This window comes from Urocitellus parryii, chromosome 11, assembly GCF_045843805.1.
Source record: "Urocitellus parryii isolate mUroPar1 chromosome 11, mUroPar1.hap1, whole genome shotgun sequence".
NCBI classification, from domain to species: Eukaryota; Metazoa; Chordata; class Mammalia; order Rodentia; family Sciuridae; genus Urocitellus; species Urocitellus parryii.
Genome location: NC_135541.1, coordinates 10,968,689 through 10,991,984, shown reverse-complemented (window position 1 = coordinate 10,991,984; position 23,296 = coordinate 10,968,689). Strand labels below are relative to the sequence as shown.

At 60.3% G+C, this 23,296-nt stretch overlaps 1 protein-coding gene across 1 annotated transcript; it reads right to left on the bottom strand.

The window, feature by feature from the left end:
• Window positions 1-17,580, bottom strand: Padi6 (peptidyl arginine deiminase 6). The gene is made up of 17 exons (XM_077791378.1): window positions 17,468-17,580; window positions 16,975-17,091; window positions 16,278-16,455; window positions 14,963-15,035; window positions 12,899-12,966; window positions 12,195-12,300; window positions 11,324-11,455; window positions 6,969-7,141; window positions 6,681-6,784; window positions 5,692-5,803; window positions 4,456-4,563; window positions 4,111-4,265; window positions 3,470-3,623; window positions 2,881-3,004; window positions 2,232-2,302; window positions 1,100-1,261; window positions 1-234 (listed from the first exon to the last, which is right to left on the bottom strand). Exons 1-17 carry the CDS (start codon window positions 17,578-17,580, stop codon window positions 1-3), a joined length of 2,184 nt encoding a protein of 727 aa, XP_077647504.1.
• Window positions 17,581-23,296: the final 5,716 nt, after the last annotated feature.

Sequence of the window (23,296 nt, the reverse complement as noted above, 5' to 3'; positions counted from 1 at the left end):
CTAAGGCACCATCTTCCACCACTTGAAGTCAAAAGGCACCCGGAGGACGTTGGCACACGGGCAGAAGTCCCCCACCTCGGTGAGGTAGCAGTCGAAGTCGTCGATGAAGGTGCACGCGAGGCCCAGGGGCTCCAGCAGCAGGCGCACCTTCTCTTGCAGGCAGCAGATGCCCTTGATTTGGGGCCCGAAGGGCTTGGGGATCCCCAGGTTCATGTCCATCACGATCATGCACAGCTGTTGGAAAGACGGTCAGCAGGATGAGCGCCTTGGAGAAGGGCCCCGCCCCCGGGCCCACAGCACACGGGGCGGGGATGGGGCAGCCCTCAGCGGCTGCGCTGGAGCAGGCTGGCAGGACCACGCCCTGCTCTCGGCCCTTCACCTGTCCACCTCAGGGACATCCCCCTTTCCACTTGGGCTTCCAGGGGCCCCGCTGTGTTTCTCAGTAGCAAGACCCGAGTTCTGCCCGGCCAGCTCCCCGCTCTCCTGCATTCGGACTCCGACCTTTTAGTCTGGGCTGTGCCGGGTTCCTGCTGCCCCTGCTAGAACTCTCCCCACACCCAGCCTGCCTGTCCACATCTGTCCACCTCTCCCACCTCAGCCCGCTCCTAGGGTTACATCAGACCCTGTTTCAGACGTGACCAAGTGTGGGGACTGCTGGATGGAGCAGGAGCCTCCTGTGACCGTCCCCACCCCTGTCCCACCCCACTGCAGTCTGACTCCAGGTGGCTGCTGCTCTGGACCCTGGGGAACGAGGACAGGAAGACCCTGCCCTAGCGCATCTTGCCCAAGGGCTGACTGTCAAGGGACCTTCTAGGGTTTGTCACTTCAGGTTGGGGAGGAAGAAGCTGAGGCCCAGGCAGCTCGTAGCCCAGAGTGCGACTCCTCACACGTGCCACGGCCTTTAGGCCCAGGTCACCGTCCTGGGACTGGGTTTCTGCTGTAATGGGCGAGAAGGGCCCCATCTCTTCTCATGGACACCCTTGTCCGCTGTGCCCCGACCCTGCAGCCCTGCAGCCCAGCACCGGGTCTGGTAAGGCACCACAGCACGGGCCAGACAGGCCCCCCGTGACAGGAGGCCCAGGTGCCCTGTGGTCCTCACCATGTTGGGGAAATAGGCCCTCGCAAGGAGTTTCGGGGTCTGCTGGTCAGAGGGGATGTTTGTCAGCCGCTCCAGGCAGAAGAGCTGGGGCACGTCGATGATGTCCTTCTCCCCCAGGCCCAGCTCCCTCTTCAGGATGGCTCTGTTCAGGTCGATGCACCTCTGGTTGGGGGGAGGGGGGAGACGTGAGCACCCCAGGACCCAGATGCCCACCTCCTCCTGTGCCAGAGCAGGAGCATGGCCTGAGGCACTGCCATCTCTGTCCCTTACTGTGCCAGCCTTCTGATCAAGGAGGGGCAGGGCTCAGGAAAGGCCTGGGCTCAAGAGGCCAGGCTCACACAGAGAGTCAGAGCTGGGACAGCTACTTGTGCTCCACTGTCACACGGCACCCTGGTCACTCAGCCCTGCCCAGAGGGGGGGACTTGGGCAATGCAGAGGGCAAGCAGGGGGACCCCAGGAGCTCTGCTCTTCCCGCTTCAGGAAGGGCCCTGAGCAGCCGTCCCCACCTGGGCACTTCCCTGCTTCAACCACCTGAGGCCTGGGCATGGCCCAGGTCACCATCCTGGGACGGTGACATAGGGCTCAGCTTCCCTCCTAGAAATGGGATACCCTCCCCCGGGGACTGGGTATCTGGTAGCCAGTAGTTCATACTCCTGAGAGCCGAGGCCCGGCTGCAGGCTGTAGCAGGAGCACCAGGAGCACGCAGAGGAGTGGGCGCGGCCTCCGCCTGCTCCCTGGGAAACAGCAGGGGCTTGAGAGCAGAGCATGACCTTGGGAGGTCCCTGGGGTCAGACTGGGTGCAACTCTCTGCCTAGTGCCCTTACTGAGCCCATCCTCACGGAGGATGGTTCTGCTTTCCACGCCCACCCCCAGGATCTTAGGCTCTGCACACCATGCTCGGGCCACCCAAGGTGCTCAGTGGGAGCTACCCAGCCCAGAGCCCCAACACTGCTGCAGAGTAAGCAGACTGTCACCTGTCCCCAACCCGCCATCTTCCCATCCCATCCACCTCCATCCCATCCCTGGGTCTGAATCTGGGCCATAGCAGGGCCTGGAGAGGAGAGGGGCTGGCCACTGGCCCCAGCAGGAGTTGGTCAGGGCCAGTCCCTCTTTGGGAGGGCCCCGCACCTACCTCCACGTAGTCATTCTGCCTCCTCAGGCTCTCGTCTGCCAGGAGCTGATTGATGGTCCTGGCCTTCCTTCCTGTGGGAGAGGAGACCGGGAGGTGGGCAGAGCCAAGGGGGACATTCTCAGAACAGACTTTGGTGAGTGGCCTGGGTCCTCCCCAGGGACCACCTGAGGGCTGGCCAAGTCCACGGGCAGGAAGACCCAGGCAGGACTTCATTACAACAGAGGCATCCCTGGCTCGAGGGAGGGAGCCCAGCACACACAGCGGCTAGCTCCCCGGGGACACCTGTGTGCTCCGAGGCCAGTACAGCCAGCTGCCCTCCACCTGTGACCTTGACCAGGTCTAACTTCAGTCCGCAGTTGTCTAAACTGATGCCCATCCGACCCAGGCATCAGCTCTGATGTGACAAGGCTTTTGTCATGTGATGTGTGGTCATGTGCTATAAATGCCACCTCCTACATGACCGCGGCCAGGGAAGCCAGTGTTTCTGGTCTTCCCGCGTGGGCCCCATGCCAGCAGCATGCCCACAGTGCGAGGTGTCCTAACGGCAATCCCACCAGCTTGGGCTTCCCTGGGTCCTTTCTGTCAGAGGTGACCAAGTAAAGGCCGATCCCCTCAAAGGGCACCTGGTGAGGCTCAGCGTGGCTCTTACCATTGGCAAGAAGCTGGTCTGCTCTGATGTCCTCAAACAGGGTCGCTTCCCCGTAACCCTCCTCCTGTTTCTCCTGGAACAGCTTGTAGCAGGAGCTGGGGCTGGCTATGAGCAACCGGAAGCCCTGGGACCAAGAACGGGGCCAGAAGCTAGCGCCGGCCTCCAGAACGTGGGGGACCTGGCCTCACTTTGGGTCCAGAGATCTAACCCAGGGGCGCTCAACCACTGAGCCACATTTTTATTTTTACTTTTTGGTACTGGGGAAACTCAGGGGCACTCGACCACTAGCCATATCCCCAGCCCTGTTTTGTATTTTATTTAGAGAGAGGCACGAAGCAAATTGGACCCTCGCTTTTGCTGAGGCTGGCTTTGAACTCATGATCCTCCCGTCTCGGCCTCCTGAGCCACTGGAATCGTAGGTGTGTGCCACCACGTTTGGCTCCGTTTTTTATTTTGAGACGGGGTTTCACCAAGTTGCTTAGGGCCTTGCTAGGTTGCCGAGACTGGCCTCAGACTTGCGATCCTCCTGCCTCAGCCTCTCGAGGGGCTGGGGTTATAGGTGTGTGCCACCGTGCCTGGACCCACACACCTTTTTGTCATTCTTGGTATCTATAGGGACGAAGCCCATGAACTCATCCACGTGGCCAGTCATGAGCCAGTCGGAGAAGAGCTCTACCGGGGCCTGGACCTGCTGGGCACAGAGGAAGTCTTGGAGAGTCTTGCTCATGGCCCGGCCCTGTGCGCTAGGAGAACAATGGAGAGAACAGTCCTTAAGAGGCATGGCCCAGGGTGGCCGACCCCTGCTCGCTGACAGTTGGGCTGCTTTGACCATCTGGTGGTGGTGGCCTGTCCGTAGGGGACGGGCTGGTTAAGAACCCTCTGGTTTGACCACCTCAGGACTGAGCCAGCCGATTCTACATGGGGACCTCCCAGTTTTAGACTAGTGGCCACCAAGAAGCCCAACCACGTTCTGTGGAAGAACTTCCTGCGGAGCCGATGGGCTGGGCCAACTTAGTTTGCTCCAACTTAAACCCTGGAATTGTAGAACGAACCGTTTTCTAGTCTCCTCCATGAACCAGCTACCCCGACACCCCGACACCCTCACTGCAGGTTAGGAGACGGGCAGGAGCCGTCAGCCTGCCCAGGGTGTGAATAGTGGGGGGGGCCAGTGAACCCCAGGGCCTCCTCTAGTTTTGAGGCACCCGGCCACCTCCCGGCCTCTTGGCTCACCTGGGGTAAAAGCTGCTGCCAATGAGGACCCTGCCTAAGGGGTACTCCTTCCCGTGGGCTTTGACTGGTGGGGACACCATCAGGTTCCCAATGGAATCCAGGCTGGCCACCCTGTGGTCCTCAGTGCGTCGGGTCATATAGCCAATACCAGGGCTCTAGGAGGAGACCGAGCAGGGGACATCAGGAGGGGCTGGCCATGAGCCCTCGCCTCAACCTAGGCCAACAGGTCGACTCCCACGTACCCTCCCCCAGAAGCCACCTGCACCCCCCCTTGGCGCCCCATTACTCCAGGACAGGTGCCAGGCCCGAGAGGTGGACTGTAATCAGCCGAACCAAGCCCCTCACCAGGGAGTATTTCATGGGGAAGTCTTCGAGATTGATGGCCCGGGGGGTGTCAAGGACGAAGGAGACCGTCCTGTGGGGACCCTGGGTGTAGCAGAAGGCCATCTCATCCTGGAAGACATGAAGAGGTCCAGGGATCATCTCATTCCATCAGTGGCTCTCCTGCCAGGGTCCAGCTGGACGGCCACAGCCCCCTGGGTAATGGCCACAGCCCCCTGGGTAGGGGCCACCTGCAGAGGTGCACAGGAGAACCCCTCCCTCCCGCTAACTTCTGCCCGACACCCAGCTCAGTGCCCTCCTGGAGGCTTTCCCTGCCACGTTCTGCTCTTCCAGTTCAGAGCACAGCCGTCGATTCCTCCCACCCCTCGGCAGTGCCTCCCAGCCCCCCTCCTCCCGAGACCCGTTCCCACATCTCAGCCAGCGCGCTTCCCCCCACCCCGAAGTTCTGGGGACCGAACCCAGCGGTGCTCTGCACTGAGCCACACCCCCAGCCCTTACTCATATTGAGATGGGGGCCTCGCCTGGGACTTGACCCTGCTACCTCAGCCTCCCAAGTCACTGGGAGCACGGGTACGTGCTCCTGCGCCTGGTTTGCCTGGGGTCTGAGACACAATCAGCCTTTCACCCGATTCAGACCTTCCAACGCCCCCGTCTGACTCTGCATTTGGTTCTGTTCTCTACCCAAGTCCCTGGTGCAGAGCAGAGTCGGAGGTCAGCGAGAGCTCCGCCAGGTGGTGACCACGCAGCCCCACCGTACACCCCGGGTCAGGCTGCACCTCAGCCCCTCCTCCGCCCGCAGGGCCAGCTCCTGGACTCCCTGAGCTCCATTTGAGGGTCTCCTGACTACCTAAACTGGCCGATCTGAACTAGGAGCTCTCACTCCCAGCTTGAGTGTTCAAGCCTTGCTGGAGCAGGGTGGGGGCGGGGGGCGGTCCCGTCACGTCCCATCTCTGGACTTGGGGTGGTTCACCCAGCACGTGGCAGTTCCTGGAGTGTGTGGAGCGGAATGATGTCCAGAACCAAAGCCAAGCCAGCCCTGGCCCTGCTGCTGTGCCAGGTCGGGTCCACCTGGACCCAGGCCCTGAGGGGAGGGGGCACCAGGACCCTCAGGCACCTGGGGGCGGGTGGCCTGTGCTCCGCAGTGGGATGCCAGCTCCATCCCTTAGCAGCTCTGGCTGGGCACCGTGGGCACAGCCCTCCCCCCAGTGCTGCCGAGGCACTACCCAGGTGGGGCGTTACCTGGAGCCATCGGCCTAGGCGGTTGGGGTCCTCGTAGACGGGGGCCACCTGGCTGTTGCTCTTCTCGCTCAGCTCCGTCACCGTGTTCACAAAGCCCTGCAGCTGCAGCTCTCTGCCACAGGAGAGAAGCTGGTTCTGGAAGTCCTTTGAGGCTCTGGCCCAGGGAGGGGGAGAGGGCCTCCTGCCCATGAAGCCAACAGGACCAGCCACACAGGCGGCCTAGCTCGCGGCCCACCCTGCCCAGGACCTGCCAGGGGCAGCCGCTGCCCCATGTCTGCCCCGAGGTCACACTCCACACGTGCCCTCCCACTCAGTCCACACAAAGTCTTCCCTACGGGGGCGGCACGTTTCCCCCAAGAAGCTGGGTGGTGGCCTCGATGGCCTCGAGATGGCCAGTGAGGTCGTCCTGTGTGTGGGAATTCAACCCTGGGATCTTGGCACCATCGAGCCCAGCACAAGGCTCATGGGTCCATGGCAGACACCCTTCTCTGGAGGACAGTGACGACCGAGGTTGGCCGTCTTATACACAACAGTTAGAGCATCTGCAAAGTCACAAATTCCAGCGACAAGAGGCAAGCAGGCCACCTCCCTTCATGGCATCCAGTGTGAGAAAGCCGGTTTTCAGCAGCTGTGTTGTGGTCTGGTGCACCCCCAGGCTCTGCTGGCTGTCCCTGCCCTTCCCCTTACCTGTTCTCTCCTGGATCCTGGGACCACTCACTGTCCCTATAACATCTGTCCCTTCCTTTCCTTGACAGCATTCGACAGCACCCGAAATCACGCTGCCTGGCCCCTCCCCCAGATCAGGGGGGAGGACTCCCTTGTACACTGCTGTACCCTAATCTTGGGGACGGATACCCACGGTGACCATCTGTAGGACGAGGCGTTCACATACCAGGGGTCACTCCAGCAGAGCCATCTTGCCATCTTTACCCTGCATACACAGGGGCTCTGGTTGTCAGGGTGCCAGCCAGGCAGCCCCGGGCCCTTACCTGCACAGATAGACCTCCAGGGGCATCTGGGTGCTGGGGGTGAAGATGCAGGGAGCCACCCGGAACACGACGGTGTCTTTGTATATCGGGATCTCGGGAATCAACTGCAAGACAAGACGGGGGTCCAGGTGCCGGCCTCCCCCTCCCAGTCTGACCCCTAGCTTGTCACAGGGCCCCCGCCTCCCACTTTCCCCAGGGCCCCTGCTCTACTGCCCCGCCGCGGCGCCTCCTGGGTCTTCTGCCTCCTACGTGGCCCAGCCCAGCGGCTCCCGTCTACCGGCAGCGTACCAGGTCTTGGGACTCTTCCACCAGGGAGACGGAGAAGGAAACGAGGCCCGAGAAGCTGGCAGACGGGAATTCTGTGGCTTCGACGTAGAAGGTCTCCTTCTGGAGATTCTCCAGGGGGCCCAGGGCGTGGCAGTGCCAGCCAAGCCCCAGCACCAGCTGATAGGCACAGGAGTCTTCTGAGACAGACAAGGGGTGGCCATCATTGGAGCAGCCTGGCGCTGTCACATTGAGAGCCTAGGGTACCTGCTCACTCCAGGAGGGTGGGGGGGGGCAGCAGGCTTGTCCATCCCGTTTAGGGCTTCAGGTCAGGGACAGCCCGTGTTCTTAGGACGGTTATGCACCCATGCCCTTGGGAGACCTCGGATGGGGACTCGGGTGAAGATATTCAGTTCAGGGGCAAAGACTCAGCAGGTGCACCCACACTTGGACCCAGGGATCCAACTTCAGCTAGAACATCCCCCAAAGTCCCGGGGCCTGCTGTCACGTGCACCGATAGCGCAGTCGTAAGGATCTTATCGGCAGGATACTGGGTGCAAGTGTAGGTGGCAGCTGCACCGAGGGTCAGATGGCAACGTGGGAGGGTCAGCGAGCAGCACCTCTGGGATGGGCTGCATCTCCAGGGTCCTGGTGGCCACCCACGCAAAGCCCGCTTCCTTCTAGTTTAAGGTCATTAAGAACGAAACCACAGCGGAGACCCAAAGGCAGGGGACAACAAGCCGGGGTTGCCTCCAGTCAGCTGGATGCCAACGTTTTCGTCCTCTAGCAGCAGATGACCCCGAGCCAAGGCCCCTTGGCTCCCCCACCCGACTCCTCTCGGGCTCACTGTAACCACTGTCATGGGGCAGATGTGGTCCCGTTGATGACCGTTCCCGGGTCAAGCCACTGGGTGGATCCTCTCTAGGGGATCCCAGCTGGACTTACCTTGGCCATGGTGCCCTCCTGGGGTCTCCTGCACCCCCACACCACCTGCCCTGGTCTCTGGCTCCTTCAGAGCGTGTGTTAGTGGCCGCTGGTAGGCCTGGCATCCCAGGTCAGGTGCTGCCCTGGTTCCCTGGCCTCCTGTCTGGTAGTGGCCTCCGTGCCCTTCAACAGGCCCTGCAGGTCTGCGGCAGCACCCTGCCAGCAGCCAGGTGCCATCTGGAGGCCCGGCCTCAAGCCTCCTGCTGCTGGCCTCGAGGGTGCTGGTCAGCCTGCCTATGCAGATTCCTGCTTCTAGGCTGTCCAGCTTGACCAGCACTGGGCCAGGACTCGTGGGGCAAGCTGGACAAGGCAGCCATCCCCCAGGAGCCCCACAACCCCCCGACACAGCCTCAGCCTCATGGCTGCCACAGAGCCTGCTGCAGAGTCCCCAATGCCACTGCTGCTGCAGGGCTGAGGCCTTCTCCTGCCGAGGACCTGGGTTCCCTGTGGCTGTGCCACCAGGGGGCAATTTGCTACGAGATAGGGAAATAGGGGCCACCCCTTGCCACAAAGCCCCGACGGGAGGCGTCAGTCCTGTGCCTGGCCCCCCCCCGGGGCCTTCTGTCACCTCCAGCCATTTAAGCAGAGTTGACATTCCAAGCAGGCTGGGGGGCAACTCAACGTTAGAGGGTTTGCTTAACATGCAGGGGCCCTGGGGTCCAGCCCCAGCACCGCAAAACAGACCACATGCCAAGAGTGTGACCGGTTGCTGACTGACAGGCTCATGGGTGGCCTCACCGTCCTTTGGGGCAGGTGCTCATCATCCCTCTTCAGCAGGCCCAGCAGAGCCACACTCCTGTCAGCTAGAAGCCCTTCCTGCCCTCGGCTCTTGCAGCCTGGTGCTCAGCTCCCCGTCTCCCTGTCACCCTAGATCCCAGCTGGCTTCATTCGAGCCCTTCCCCATCCCTGGCTGTCCCTCTGCCCCACCAGCCTTCAGAGCTGGATCTCGGGGCACAGGTGGACTCGGCTCCGCAGCACCCGTGCAGCACTGGTGATTGGACCATGGGTGCTCTTCCCACTGAACCACACCACCAGCCTTCCCCCACCCCCCACCTGAGATAGGGGGTCACTAAGTTGCTGAGGCTGGACTCGGACTTGCGATCCTCCTGCCTCAGCCCGAGTTGCTGGGATCACAGGTGTGCGCTATGAGGCCTGTTCTGTTGACCGCCACGGACGGCCAGGCCTGGAGCTGGGTGGGCAGCCTCTTCCCTTGGGCACATCTAGCCATTTCTCGTTCAGGGTTTCAGTTCCTTTGAAGCACAGCTCGCAGGCCATGCCACCCACCCAGTCTACCACCTCCTCGTCCTCCCAGAACCGGCTGCCACTACTGTTGCTGCCCTTGGTACTGGACACCATAGACCGGGCCATCCAGACATCTTGGTCTCTTTTTGACCTAATTTCAATGATCTTGACCTCTACCACCCGAGGTGCCCATGACAGTGGGCATAGCCCAGGCTATAAGCCACCTGCAAGACGATGTGACACCTGGTCTTTTCAGTCAGTCCACTCTCCCACCCCAGCTCCACACCTTCTCCTGCTGATGCCCACCTTCCACCCTGGCTCCCCCAGAGCCCAGGCGCCCCCCTCCTCTCCTCACTGCCAACTCCCATGCTTTCAGGTGACTTTTCTGGAAAGGGAAGTAGTGGCCCCGGCTGAGCTCACTCTAGTATCTGAGCAGCTGGAGAAGCCACTACACTGAAAAGTCTCATTTTAGGAGGGGACCAAGCCTCAGAGCAGCCTCAGCACTACCAGGCCACAGCCCCCCCCCACTTCTGCCGTTACCTCTCCTGCTCCCGAGGCCCGAGCATCACGGCTCCCGGAGTCCTCTGCTCCCAGGGGACTCCCACCCGCCCACTGTGCCGACCTCAGGGCTTCAGACGACCCTCTGAACGAGCCCCTCCCCAGTTACTCCACAACATCGCTCTCCAAGGAAAGCCCCTCCCTGGGCCATAGTCACTGCCTGCCTGCTCCCGCCTGCCCCCACCCCACCATTTTTATGTTTTGCAGTGTTGGGGACGGAACCCAGGGCCTCCCATATGCCAGGCACGGGCTCTGCCCGAGAGCTACGTCCTCAGGGTCCCTCGAGGTCACTAATGCTCTACGATTGGCTCTGGCCTCTTAGTCCAGTTGATCATTACCTTCCTCAAAGTCTGGAAGCGGGGTCCTCAGCCCTTTTTATCTCGAGATGGGGTCTGAGTTACCGAGGCTAACCTGCTGCAGAGCCAAGGCCCCTTTGCTCCCCCAGCAAAGTTGAGAACAGACGAAACCGACCCAGTAAGTCAGAACTTGTGCTTCTCCCACTAAAGCCTGAGTCACGGGAGGGGTTACAGGCATGCACCTCCACAGCCCTCCCCAGCTAGGTTCTCCAATTAGCATTTTGAGCAAGAAAAAAAAAAATAGGCAGCTCTGACCCATGTGATAAGCAGGCTACACGAGTCAGGGTCTCCCGAGTGGCCTCTACCTGGCATGGCCTCGCCATCTCCCAGCTGTCCATATTTGGAGGCCTCACAGGGCCTGTGTAGCCCCCGTGGCTGGAACCAGACCCAGACCTTCAGGTTTCTAAGGCTCACTGTAGCCAAGGCGCAAAGGGCCCCCCAGCCCGGGCTGCACTCCGGCCTGGAGCCCAGGCCCCAGGGAAGAGGTGAGGCTGTTCTCCAATGCCAGCCAGAGCTGGTCTCCTCTGAGGATGGCCAGGTCACATACCACAGGGACCCACCTGCCTGCTGAAGCTGACCGTGGCTTTAAAGGAAGGTGCATGCTGGCCCGCACCTGCAGAGCCAGAGCTCCATCTCCACCGGAGAACAGACCAACCGACCCAGTGAGCAAAGTCGGACCCAGTCGAGGGTCTCTTGCTGGAGCTGGACGTGTCCAGCAGCTAAGCCAGCAGTCCCCAGCCCCTTCTCCACAGGATGGGGCATGCTACCCGCCTCCCAGGGTGGGGACAGCGGATGGCATGTTGGTTGGGATGTGGGTGCCTCGTAGCTACCACTCTGGCTTCTTGGCCTCTGAATTCTGCAACTTTGGTACAGTGGGGTCTGGGTTAAGGATTCTGGCAGGAGTCCCGGGGGGAGATGTTCTCCACCCACTGTAAGGCGATGGCCCTCCACCAGTTTCTTCTCTCTTGGCTATGAGGATCCTGCACAGCAGGTGACGTCACCCCGTTTTACAGGTGGGACAAGTAGCTCGGGGGTGCCTAACTCATCCAGGTGTGTCAACTTGTTCTGTTGTGAACACGGCACCCGGGGAATCCCAGGGACACCAGCTGGACCAAGCAGCCCCCTGTCTGCCACTCTAGGTCTCCATCCGGCAGGGCTCTCCAGGGTCCGGGCTGGAGGCGTGTGCACGGCTCACCCCAGCACGCACAGAGCGTGGCCGAGTAAGATCCCATGCCAGACACTCACTCTGGGGCCTGTAGACCCTCGTCTTCTCCGCCTCTTCCTTGGAGGTGTGGAGGATCAGCTTGTAGTTCTTCAAGATGCAGCTGGGGCCTTGGACGGTCAGACTCATCTGTGAGAGCTTCCTTATTTCTGGACAAGAGACAAGACGAAGGTTCAGGCCAGCACCACAGGGGTGGAGAAGCGGGGTTGGGGGCTGGTGTGGAGGAGCCCTGGGGACCCGCTGCCTCCTGCCGGGCAGCAGGCCACCCGAGCCGGTACCCTGACTCTGCTGCTTGCTTCCTGCGTGGCCATCAGCAGGCCATCAACCAACCCCTGGCACACTATTAAGAACTGCATCTACCCCATGGTCCCCCAACCTGGGGAATGGGGCCCGGCATGGTCAGTCGGGCAAGGACTCGTGTCCAGCTTCCGTGTGAACTACGGTGTCCGTTTCACCTCTGATCTGGAAGCCTGGTCACAACAAGGCAGGACGAGACCCGAGACGGCCTTTGCCTCCGTCGGGCGGTGCTCGGGGCCCAGGCTCTAGGAGGCCTGTGAGCAAGAAGCTCCCACACCCCTTTGACGCCTTAAATCTTCCTGGCCACCTTGTAAGGCCAGCTGGACATCCCCGCGCCACAGACGGCTGAACAAGATCAGGGAAGTGGCATCGACACCTGTGTCCTCCCCAGGGGACCCCCGAGGCCGCCTCCTGCTCAACCCAGACTCTAGGCCCCCTGTGTTTGGTGCTGGGATGGAGCAGGCCGGACGACGCTCCCCCAGAGCCATGCCCCAGCCATGGCAAAGACCACCCAGAGCGGGGACATCAGCACAGAATCTCCATTTGTTTAGGGACAGCAGGGCCAGAGGATGATGACGGTGGCGGTCATACCGTCTGAGAACACCTTGGACTTGTCCGTGATCTGGCTCATGTTGGCGGGGCTGCAGTTCACGAGCAGGATGGCTCCCCATCCGTTGGGGCCCCAGACCCATTTTTTCTGGGAACAACAGAAATGCCAGCTCAGGAGGCCGCCTCATTAAGACCCTCTGCTTCTCAGAGGCCACTGGCCATCAGTGGGCAGGGCCAGGCCTTCCTCCAGGGTCCTGGGGACCTCTGGGGCAGTGCGAGGAAGAGCATCTGCCAGAGCAGAGAGGCAACAGGACAAGTGGACCCCGAGGGAGGGACAAGTGGACCCCGAGGGAGGGACAAGTGGACCCCGAGGGAGGGACAAGTGGACCCAGAGGGAGGCCCTAGCTAGCGACAGCTATTGGTCACAAGTCCCCTCTTTTCAGTTTCCAGGGAAGGAGGCACAGAGGCAAATGGATGGTGGCAGCTAGCCCTGGTCTAGTGGACCACGCAACCTGGCTGGGCAGCAAGCCTCAGGGTGGAAGACATTTTTTTTGGGGGGGGGCGGGTACCAGGGATTGAACTTGGGGGCACTCGACCACAGAGCCCCAGCTTGGTTTTGAACAGACTAGAAACTATCAGTTCTGACTTTGGTGGGGCCATCTGACTCTTTGTGGATGTTCAAGGTCACATAAAGTGGCCCTGGAGGCCAGACCTGGCTCAGGGGCCCTTGTCCCCACCAGCCTCACCTTAGCCTGCTTGTCACTCGGCACTTCGAGCTGTCCGTCGCGATAGATGTCCGCCTCCAGGTTCACCTCTGCAAGGCAAGGGAGGGGTCTCGGCTCAGGGCTGGTTCTGGGGCTGTCCAGCACCCCCCCCCCACAGCAGGCAGGAGCAGAAGGGTCCTCCGTGGAGGGCCGCTTCTCAGGAGCCCAAGCCCTCCCGCGTCTCCCCCGGCTCCTGGGAACTCTCAAAGCCAGCCCACCAGTCGGGGTACCTTGTCGTCCCTCTCGGCTCCTACCCAGGGGATTCCCACTTGGAAGGCACAATGGAACCTCCCTCCGCTTCTGGAAAGATCTCTTGCACTCTAACAGAGCTCGGTGCACAATCCCAGGCCCCTTGAGAACGTCAGGATCTGCTCTCACCCCGTCCCACGCTGCTGGCCACCCTGGGGCTTTACCAGCTCTGTCCCTACGTTTTGTACTCTGAAATGCTGTTTCTCCTCTGGAGCGTCAGGGCCACAAGGCAGAGGGCTTGCTGCGGCCCCGTCCTCTGCACCCTCCCCGTCCTCTGCACCCACGTGCTCGAGGACTAAATGCCTGCTCCAAACTCGACTGTCCTGGGGACACAGCATGCGGGACAGAGGCCCGTCTTCTTGGAACTTGGTGTACAGCTGGCGCAGAGCACAGACACCTCCTGAATCTGATGGTGACACGTGCCATGGGAACAGCAGGGGACAGGGACAAGGGAAGCTCAGTTTGGGGCGTCAGGGGACACTTCTAACTTTCCGAGACCAGAAGGAGGCGAGAAAAGGATCCTGTTATCTGGGGTAAAGCCATTAGAGGGAACAGGAAGTAAGTTCAAGGTGGCAAGTGCAAGGGTCAGGGACGCCAACGTGCCTACCACAGGTTGGGCAGGGGAAGAGCGAGAGGCCAGAGGGTCAGAGGTGGCGTGGGGCCCCCCACGGAGGTTTGTGGGCCCTAACAGCCTTTGATGCGAGTAGCACGGAACCATCTGGAAGCCTGGAACCGAGAGAACAGCGTCCGACATCCCCTGAAAGATGGGCCGCTCTGTCTAGATCAAGACTAGACCCAAAGAAGGGCAAGAGCGACTCGGGCGCGGAAGGGTAAGGGTTACCAAGGGCACCGGCCAGAACAGCCGGAAGTGAACACTGCGGGGTGCACTAGGAACAGGTTTGGGGAAGAGAGGAAGGAGGAAAAATCCGTTTAGTTTGGGCTCCATTAAGGCAGACACCCAAGAAGCTGTTGGCTAGATCACCTCCAAGCGGGGTTTGGGAGAAGCCAGGCTCGAGCCAGTGTGGAGAGTGGTCTGCACGCTGGAGCCCAGGGCTCTCCAGTGGTCAGCTGGAGGGTGAGGGGCTGAGCCAAGGGGCCCGAAAAGGAACGGGTAGGGGGAAGACCAGGGGTGGGGTGGCCGAGAGGGGTCAGGAGGAGGAGAAGCTGCTGTATGGACTGCAGCCACCAGCAGGGCAGAGGAAGGACCTGACCAGATGGAGCGAAGTTGTTAGTCTCACTTGGGCAGCGGTAGAGGCCTGGGTTTTGAACAGATTCAAGAAAAAGGGAGGAGAAATGAAGGACCCGTTGACGGTTCCCAAGGAGCCCAATGGTGGCGGGGCGGAGTGGCAAGTTACCAGAACCCCATCTGAGAGCGTAGAGGGAGCGTTTGCCCCTGGGCTGATGGGGACGAACACCCAGGAGGGAAGGGCACCTTCCACTTCAGTGAGGATTGCTGATGGAATGTTCTGGAACGGAGGAAGGGACCCAGTGAGACAAGACAGATCAGCTCTGGGCCGGACACATCAATGGTAGCCGGGGAAGAAAGCAGGAGCCAGACGCGAGGAGGTGGGAGGATGACACGTAGCAACTCTGGTTGCTTCTATTCTCTGGAGACTTGGTCATCCGTGAGGGAAGACAGGGGAGAGCTGACCGAGCTGGCCGAGGGGCGGCGGGAATCTGAGTGAATCCCTTCCCGACCGACCCCAGGGCATCTCACTGCGGGAGGCCCCTCTCGGCTCTGCCCACACCTGTTTTCTGGGGGTGGGCTGGGCCCGGGGCTCCCCCAGAGGAACTCACCGATGCCAGTGAGGTACAACAGAGCCGTGGCCATGGGCACCTCTTCGTTGGGATGATAGTAAGAGACCAGCACCTGGGGAGACAGCGCCCAGGAGCCATGGAGCACTGGGGACAGGAGCCGAGCCCTCTGCCAGGGACCAGACCCAGGCAAGGATTCACCCTTGGCCCAGGGCTCGGATTCTCAGCCTCCAGCACCTGGCTGTGAGCTGGCCCAGGGCCAGAGCCCCTCCAGCCGTTTCTGCACTCAGGCTCCTGTCCACCATCCAGGTGGACCCCAAACCCAGGGACAGCAGGATGAGGGGACAGCGGAGGTCCAGGCTGCCCGGCCCAGAGCCCAACACTGGGCCCCGCCCCCCAGGGTCCCTCCCGTTATGCCATGAGGTGGGCAGCAGCCAGCATTGACGGCAATGGCTCAGCTGACCACTCGAGAGGCCGCGGAGACCCTGGGCTATGGTGGGAATCAGAACTCCAGGCGTCCCGTGTCTCAGCCTCTGCTTCCAGAGGGACGTTGACACTTTAGACACCAGCCCTTTACCCCCAGCCGTGAGGCCATGCCCTGAACCAGGGACCCAACCATCAGAGCCTCGTGACCCACTCCTGTTCCCCAACGGCAGGGCCAGTCCCAAGGCCAAGCGTTTCTCTGCTGCCCACTCCTGATGGGGCAGAGTGGCCTTCAGGTGGGGTGGGCCCAGCTGGGACGCACCAGGCCTCCGGTGCTAGCCAGGAGGTGCTCGGACATTCTCCTAGGGAATGGCCTGCCCGGGCGGGGGGCATAGGTGGGCATCTGCACGGCCCAGGGTCATCACCAGAGCATCGCCCAAACTGCAGCAGGGTCTGGGCCACTTCAAGGGCCTCTCCCTAGCTCCGCACTGGGATCAGCTGGGCCCTGGGATCTTGAGGCCGTCTCCACCCAACTGAACTGGGGGTGTGGCCTGGTGTGGGGTGCTCCCCATTCCCTAGGGTGCTATCTGCCACGGGGCACCACGCCCTCCCGGGGCCCAGGCGTGTTTTATGAGGCAGGGGTGGACCTCCCCAGCAGGGAGATGGCTTGTGGGGGACAATACATGAACTTGAGCTCAAGTCCGGATCCACCCCACCCTAGTCGTGCTATTGACATCAGGTGCGCCCCCTCCGCCCGGCTTCAGTTTCCTCACCTGGAGGGCTCCCGCAGCAGCCCCCTCGGGTTCTTTGCCAGCATCAAGATCAGGTGTGCGCGGAGCGGGCGCCACCGACTTCAGGCATCAGGGCGCTCGGCTCCCAGGAGGAGAGCCCAGGGGTGGTGCAGGCCCACCCCCGGGCGCTGCCCCAGGCTCACCTTGTCCTCGTCCACGGAGGCGCTGGACGATACCATCCTCACCAGCACATGGGAGGTATCCAACAGCGACCGGCAGATCACGGCGTCCTCCTTCCCCGAAATCACTGTGCCCGCCACGTCCACCAAGACCCGCGGAGAGGCGCGGACGGTGAAGCTCTGGCAGTTCTTGGGGGCACACCTGGGGGGCCCAACGGGGCGACAGATGTTAGGATGAGAGAGACCGTCTCGGCCAAAAGGCAGCAGGAGCCCCGTGGGGCGGCCCCGGGCCCTCCTTCCTGGAGGTACTGGGCCAGGCCCTGCGCCTCAGGGCAGCGTCAGGGTCTTCTGACCCGCCCCTGTTACCCCCCTTCTCTGACGAGCAGCAGCCCAGACCCCACCGGCCCACTGACGCCCCACTGACGCCCTGGAGCTATCAAACTAGGTTTTATTTATAAGTCCCAAGGGGGAAGGACGTTTGTTTGAACCCAAGGGATCCCCAGAGGGGAAGACCCCGGGCTGGGCTGCAAGGAGCCACCTCCCACCGAGGCTCCCTCGCCTCATGGCCACCTGAAGGGACACCCAGCCACTAGCAGCCAGAGGCTGACAGGGAGGGCCTCTAGAGACCCTGAGTCCTCGCGGTGAGGCAGGACTAGACAGGGAATCCACCCCGACCCCTGCCCAGGCCACCTCAGCCCCTGCGGAGGCCTCGCTGCCTCACCTGCTGATGTCCAGGCTGATTTCCGTGCCCAGCACACAAATGGCATGGGCAGGGGTGTCCAGGGTCAGGTGGACAGTGCTCTGGAAGGCAACGGCACGGCACTCCATGCTGACCACCCTCAGCCCAGAGGTCGCAGGTGCCCGGGGTGCTGGCCCGGCCCTCCCCTGTTATGGGCTCGGGCCTCCCCGGCCCGCCCCCTTGTTAAGGGGTGGGGAGGCCTCGGAGGCTGGCCAGGTGTGACCGGTTTCTCTCCTGCCCCTTCCCCGAGGCTGAGGGCTGCCGAGGGACAGGTGGTGCGAGGCCCCTCATCACTGGGACGTGAGCAACCCGTGCCCGTGGGCGCTGCGGGCCCGGGGGGAGGCGGCTGGGTGCTGAGCCATCTGGCCTTCAGCTGGAAAAGGGGGCTGGGGGGGCTGGTGCCTGCAGGACCCAGCTGGACCCTCTGGGGCAAGGACCCAGAGGGCAGTTAGGAGCGTGGCCAGGATGGCCGCACGCTCTGGGTACTGGCTCTAGTGGGCGTCTTTCCTGGAAATTGAGAGGGGAGCCTGGTGACTTCCTGTATCGGTGCAGCTCCCGGTCATGGTGGCTGCAGACCCGACCTATCATCTAAGCGGTTTCAACTCCTGCCTGGCAGGGGTTGGGGTGGGGCACGTGTGGTGGGCAGGGCAGGGTGGGGTGGTGGTGGCCGGCCGCTGTTCATGGAGCCACAGCGGAACACTAGAGGGATTCCTATGATGCAGATTTCAACATTGCTCAAGTCGATTCTTCATGTTCTCATCAGGAAAAATGACAAACTTGTGAGGTGCCAGCAGCGTAGTCAGTTTGACTGACATTCTGTAACGTGTCCGTAGGTGAAGCATCCAGTTTGCTCCAATCAATAGATCCGTCACTTAAAGGAAGGGGTAGGGAGTCTTGCTGCTGCATGGGGAAGGTCCCCAGCTGATTTTAAAACAGGGTCCACTTTATGTCTTAAGTTTGGGATGTGCTTGTGTGTGTGTGTGCGTGTGTGTGTGAGCGAGCGTGTGCTGGGGATTGAACCGGGCCGCTGGGCTCTACCGCTGAGCCACGCCCCCAACCCCGACCTCAGCTTGATCCAGCCGAACCCTCCCCATTTCCCAGGAGGGTCCTAGCCTCCTCCCGGCCGCATCGGGCTTCTTCCTTTCCTCGCTGTCTGCTGGACGAGGTGAAATAATGGCCACAGAGACCCCACATTGTCAAGGGCCGGGGTGTAGCTCAGGGGTGGGGCGCTTGCCCAGGGTGCATGAGGCTCCGGGTTCCAGGCCCAGCCCCGAGAAAACAGAGAGCTGAGGCTGGCATGTCCACGGCCCCGCTGTGCCGGGGCACCGGGGTGGGTCGCCGACAGGCCAAAGGAGGGGCCCTGAGACAGAATGGGGGACGTGACTCGTTAGGAAAAGTGTGACAGGAGGTCAGTGCCCACTCCAGGAAGCGTTCGGTGGTGACAGGCTGACGAGGTCTCTGTCCCCCAAGGTGCTTCACTAGGCAGCACTTCCTTCCCCTCCTTCATGGTGTGGTTGTCTTTCTTTTTGGGGGCCCCAGGGAGTGAACTTGGGGCACTCGCCCACTGAGCCACATCCCCAGCCCTATTTTATTTTATTTTTTTGTATTTTATTCAGAGACAAGGTCTCTGAATAATGAGTTGCTTAGGGCCTCGCCGTTGCTGAGGCTGGCTTTGAACTCCCGATCCTCCTGCCTCAGCCTCGCAAGCTCCTGCGACTACAGGCCTGCGCCCGACGCCCGGCTGGCTCACGGTGGTTTGCTCAGTGGTGTCCGGCTGAACGAGGGACCCAGCTGCTGGCCTGCTCTCACCAGAGAGGGTCTGGACCTTAGGCTGCAGAAGCAGTGACGTCGTCAGCGTGATCTTGGGTGACCCCAAGGAGCGACTGTCCTGGCAGCTCTGCGCAGACAACAGACGCCCCCTGGCTCCCCGCGCGCCTACGAGGAAGCCGCGGCCTTCGGGATGATCCGTGTCTGCACCGTCCAGCCCGGGCTTCCCTCCCTGTTCCCTTAACTTGGATTTGGGGGAACAGATAGGAGGCCTTCGGGACACTACGATTAGGCAGAGTCTTTGCAAAGGTCACATTAAGGCTCCCGAGAGGAGAGAGGACCTGGAACCCTCGGGATGGACCCAGATGTCACCACCAATGTCCACGCAAGGGAGAGGCGAAGGCAGCTCCGACACATCAAATGTCCCCACCGAGGCAGAGACAGGAGGGCAGCAGCCCCCAGAAACTGGAAGAGGCAGGGGACAGACCCCCCCAGCCTTTGAGGAAGGCGGGGTGGCTCTGCTGCCACCTGGGTTTCCGCCCAGGGAAGCTGACTTGGGCCCCTGGGCTCTGGATCTCAGAGGGAGTCCGTCTGCGCTGTTTCAAGTCCCCTGGTCGGTGGTCACGAGTCACAGCTGCCCCGGGCACGTCCGCGTGGTCTCTGGGGAGGGCGACGGGCGTGAGGCTGGGTCAGCAGGGAGGTCTCTCTAGAGGGGAGGCGACAGAGTCAGAGCGTCCTGGAGAAGCCCCCGCCCGAGAGGCCCCGCGTCCCTGCCGTGGGCAGCAAGGCGAGAGCTGGTCGGGGACACGCCGCAGCTCAAGGAAGACGTCATTCGATGGTTCTCAGTGAGCACATCGCCCTTTGGCGGTCCCTGCTTGGAAAGCCCCTGTCACCCGGGTCGGCTGCTTGTCATTGGCTGGGGTCAGGTTTGTCTACCAGCAGCATTTGTCAGAAGTGACCCGAGTTCCACTTCACTTACGTTGGCGGATCAAGCCAGACCCAGGTCTGGTTGGCCTGGAGGCTGGGTCTGGTTGGACGCCGCAGGCCCGGCCTCTGTGCAGTCCACTTCAGGGCCCCCTCAGAGCTGTCCCCGGTGCCCAGGATCAGCCGGGGTGGTTCCCTGCTGTGTGCACCTCCCGTGACCCAAGGGCTGCTGTGCCCCCAGCCAACCTCCCCGAAGCCCCAGGAGTCTGGTGCCTGCCGAGGCCCCTTGGCCGCTCCACGACCGACACCCTCCAGGTCTGTGGTCCCTCCTGGGCCACAGGAGACACTCTGCTCCTCTACCCCAGCCTACTCTGGGCGTCCGAAGAGGCCGATCCTCTTCAGAGAGCCATGTTTTAATTCAGGTGTGGCTTATGGGGTGGTGGGGGGGTACCTGGGATTGAACTCAGGGGCACTCCACCACGGAGCCACATCCCCAGCCTTTTCAGTATTTGATTTAGAGACAGAGTCTCACTGAGTTGCTCAGCGCCTCACTAAATTGCTGAGGTTGGCTTTGAACTTGCAATCCTCTGGCTTCCGCCTCCTGAGCCTCCTGTGCCACTGCATCTGGCTTAATTCGAGTTTTGTGGATCCCCTTTTCTTGGTGGACAAAGACAGAGAGAGGCCTTTGAAGAAAACACTCATTTTTTAAAATGGTGTTCGAACACCCCAGATAACAGGATTCACCATTTTTAAGTAGACAGCTCAGAGTGTCAAGTATCTTCACATGATTGTGAAATAGATCTCAGAATTTTTTCATATGGAAAGTCTAAGACTCTATGCCCATCCAACAAGGTCCCTCTTCTCCTTCCCCTTCTGCTTTCTGTTTCTGTGAATTTGACAACTACAGATGCCTCACCTAAGTGGAATTACACAGCACTGGTCTTCTTGGGCTGACTCATTTTGCTGAACATAATATCCTCAAGTTCAATCATGTGGTAGCATGAAACAAGATTTTCTTCTTTTTTAAGGCTGCATAATATTTCAGAGTACTACATATATATCACATTTGGCTTATCTGTTCATTCAATGATGGGCACTGGGGCTGCTTCCACCCTTGGCCATGTGCATAGTGCTGCTACGAATATGGGTGTGCAAATCTCTCTCTGAGGACTTCCTTTCTATTTTTTTTTTTTTTCGTGGTGCTGGGGATTGAACCCGGGGCCTTGTGCATGCCAGGCCTGTGCTCTACCCACGGGGCTCTATCCCCGGCCATCTGCCTTTCTCTGGGTGCTGAAGATCAAGCCCAGGGACCTGCGACCACTGAAACACATCCCCAGCCCTTTTTATTTTATTTTTTTAAAATTTTGAGACAGGGTCTTGCTACGTTGCTTAAGTCCCTGTGAAGTTGAGAGGCTGGCCTTGAACTTGCAATCCTCCTGTCTCAGCCTCCTGAGTCGCTGGGATTACAGGTGGGGACCATGTGCCTGGCTATTTCTGATTTTTGGAGGAAGCTCCACACTGTTCTTGATAGCAGTTGTGATTGTTTATAGCGTGTGGTGGTTGGCTATTTGTATGTGACATTGAGAGAAATGTCTATTTAAGTCCTTTGCCCATTTAAACACGTTTTTTTTTTCAGTTGTAGATGGACACATCAGTACCTTTATTTATTATTATGTGGTGCTGAGGACGGAACCCAGGGCCTCGCAATGCAAGGCCTGTGCTCTACCACTGAGCCACAGCCCCAGGCCCAGCATTTTTTAAAATTTATTTAAATTTTTTGGTGTCAAACCTTGGACTTGGCCCAATTTAATTTCTTTTTTTTTCTTTTCTTTTTTTTTTTTTAGTCATCGAGGTGTAGGAATTCTTCCTATGTTCTATTGGCCTCTTAAGGGATATATGATTTTCAAATATTTTCTTCCCTTTTGTGAGTGGGTGTTAATTACTCCATTGGAGTCTTTTTAAAAAAAACTTTTATTTTATGTCTGGGGTACTGGGGATGGGGCTCAGGGGCCCTCGACCCCTGAGCCCCATCCCTCGCCCTATTTTGTATTTTATTTAGAGACAGGGTCTCACTGAGTCGCTTAGCGCCTCACTTTTGCTGAGGCTGGCTTTGAACTTGCGATCCTCCTGCCTCCCCAGTCGCATGGGCCACTGTGCCAGGCAACAATTTTATTTACTTATTCAATTTTTTTGGCTTGCCTTTTTAAAATATTTTTTTCAGTTGTCGATGGACCTTTGTTTTATCCGTTTATTGATACGCGGTGCTGAGAATCGAACCCAGGGCGGCTCACACGCGTGAGCTTTACCACGAGCCACGCCCCAGCCCCAGCCCGGACTCTCGAAGTCTGTCCTTCCCATCTCACGTTCGCCATGGAAACGCGGCAGCGTCTGGGTGTTTTCTGGGTTTCTCGGACTCTAGGGAGCCACACGCTGCTCTCAATTTTCAGGTTTTTATTTTCAACAGAAGAATAGAAATCCTGATGTCAAAGCTATAAAAAAACAAGACTCAAAAAAGACCACGGAGATGGGTGACAAGTTGGGCGTCCCCCACCCAGAGTGTCTGGGGCCAGAAGCGTTTCCTATTCCAGGGTCGTGTTTAGAGGCCAGAATATTGACACGGACGTAACCAGTGAAGTGTCCCTCATCCCCAAACCCGAGAGTCTCTGAGCACCGTGCTGGCACTTAGACTCCATTCCCCAGAAATCCATCGCTCCTGGTGTGTACCTGCCCGGGTCCAGGTGGCCAGTGGGACATCGGCAAACCCAGAAGAGTGGACGGGACACTGGAGCGCATGGGACCCAGCGGTGACATTCCACGCCCTCGGGTTCTTGCGTGATCTGCCACCTTTTCCCCAAAGGACACTCCAACGCGAAGGGAAATGACATTCTCAGGCCCACGGGGCTCTCAGAGTGGACCCCACCCTGCGGCGTCTCCTGAGAAACCGGAGGCCACATACTTGGCCTCTGGACCTGCTCCTCCTGCCCTTCATCCTGTTTTTTTTTAATTCCACGTTTTGTAATGAGACTCACATCCAGAGAGATGTCTTTCAGACACATTCCTCAAATGACCAAAGGAACACCCGCCTGCCAGGAGCTGCCCGTGACTGTGGGCACTGGGTTCCGGGTGCCCGTCGGCCCTCTCCCCTCCCCCGTCCCGGTTCTGCGGGAAGCTCAGGGCGACGTGAGGTTCTACGGGCTGGAACAGGCCTGGGAGCCAGGACACACGGTGACCTCGGCCTCAGCTCCTCCTGGAGGCACTTTTGAACCTGTAGCCGTCAGTTCCACCTGGCAGAGGAACGAACGAGCGAGCCATGGGCGAGCTTGGGTGTTGGCAAAGCGTGGCCGTCAAAGGGATCCCACTGGCGGCTTCTCTGAGCTGAGCTGGGGTGCTGGAGCCATCTTGGAACATGGCGAGGGGCCCAGGGTGAGGCCACGAGGCACTGCTGGGGACACTGGCCACCCCTGGGGAACCTGGCCATCCCCAACGACACGGGGTGCCACACGCAGGGGTGGGGGAGGGGACCAGCCACCCCTGGCCGAGGGTTCTTCCAGGGGAGGCCACCAGGGGAGGCCACCAGGGGAGGCCACCAGGGGAGTCTGGCAGGTGGGGAGGC

Bases quoted from the DNA above. Each gene is read 5' to 3' on its own strand.
- Padi6 (XM_077791378.1), bottom strand. From the start codon at position 17,580: ATGATAGGTCGGGTCTGCAGCCACCATGACCGGGAGCTGCACCGATAC. The intron at 4,564-5,691 runs GTAACGCCCCAC...CATGTCTTCCAG, and splicing joins GCCTAGGCCGATGGCTCCAG to GATGAGATGGCCTTCTGCTA. The intron at 1,262-2,231 runs GTAGGTGCGGGG...CCCCCCAACCAG, and splicing joins GGCAGAATGACTACGTGGAG to AGGTGCATCGACCTGAACAG.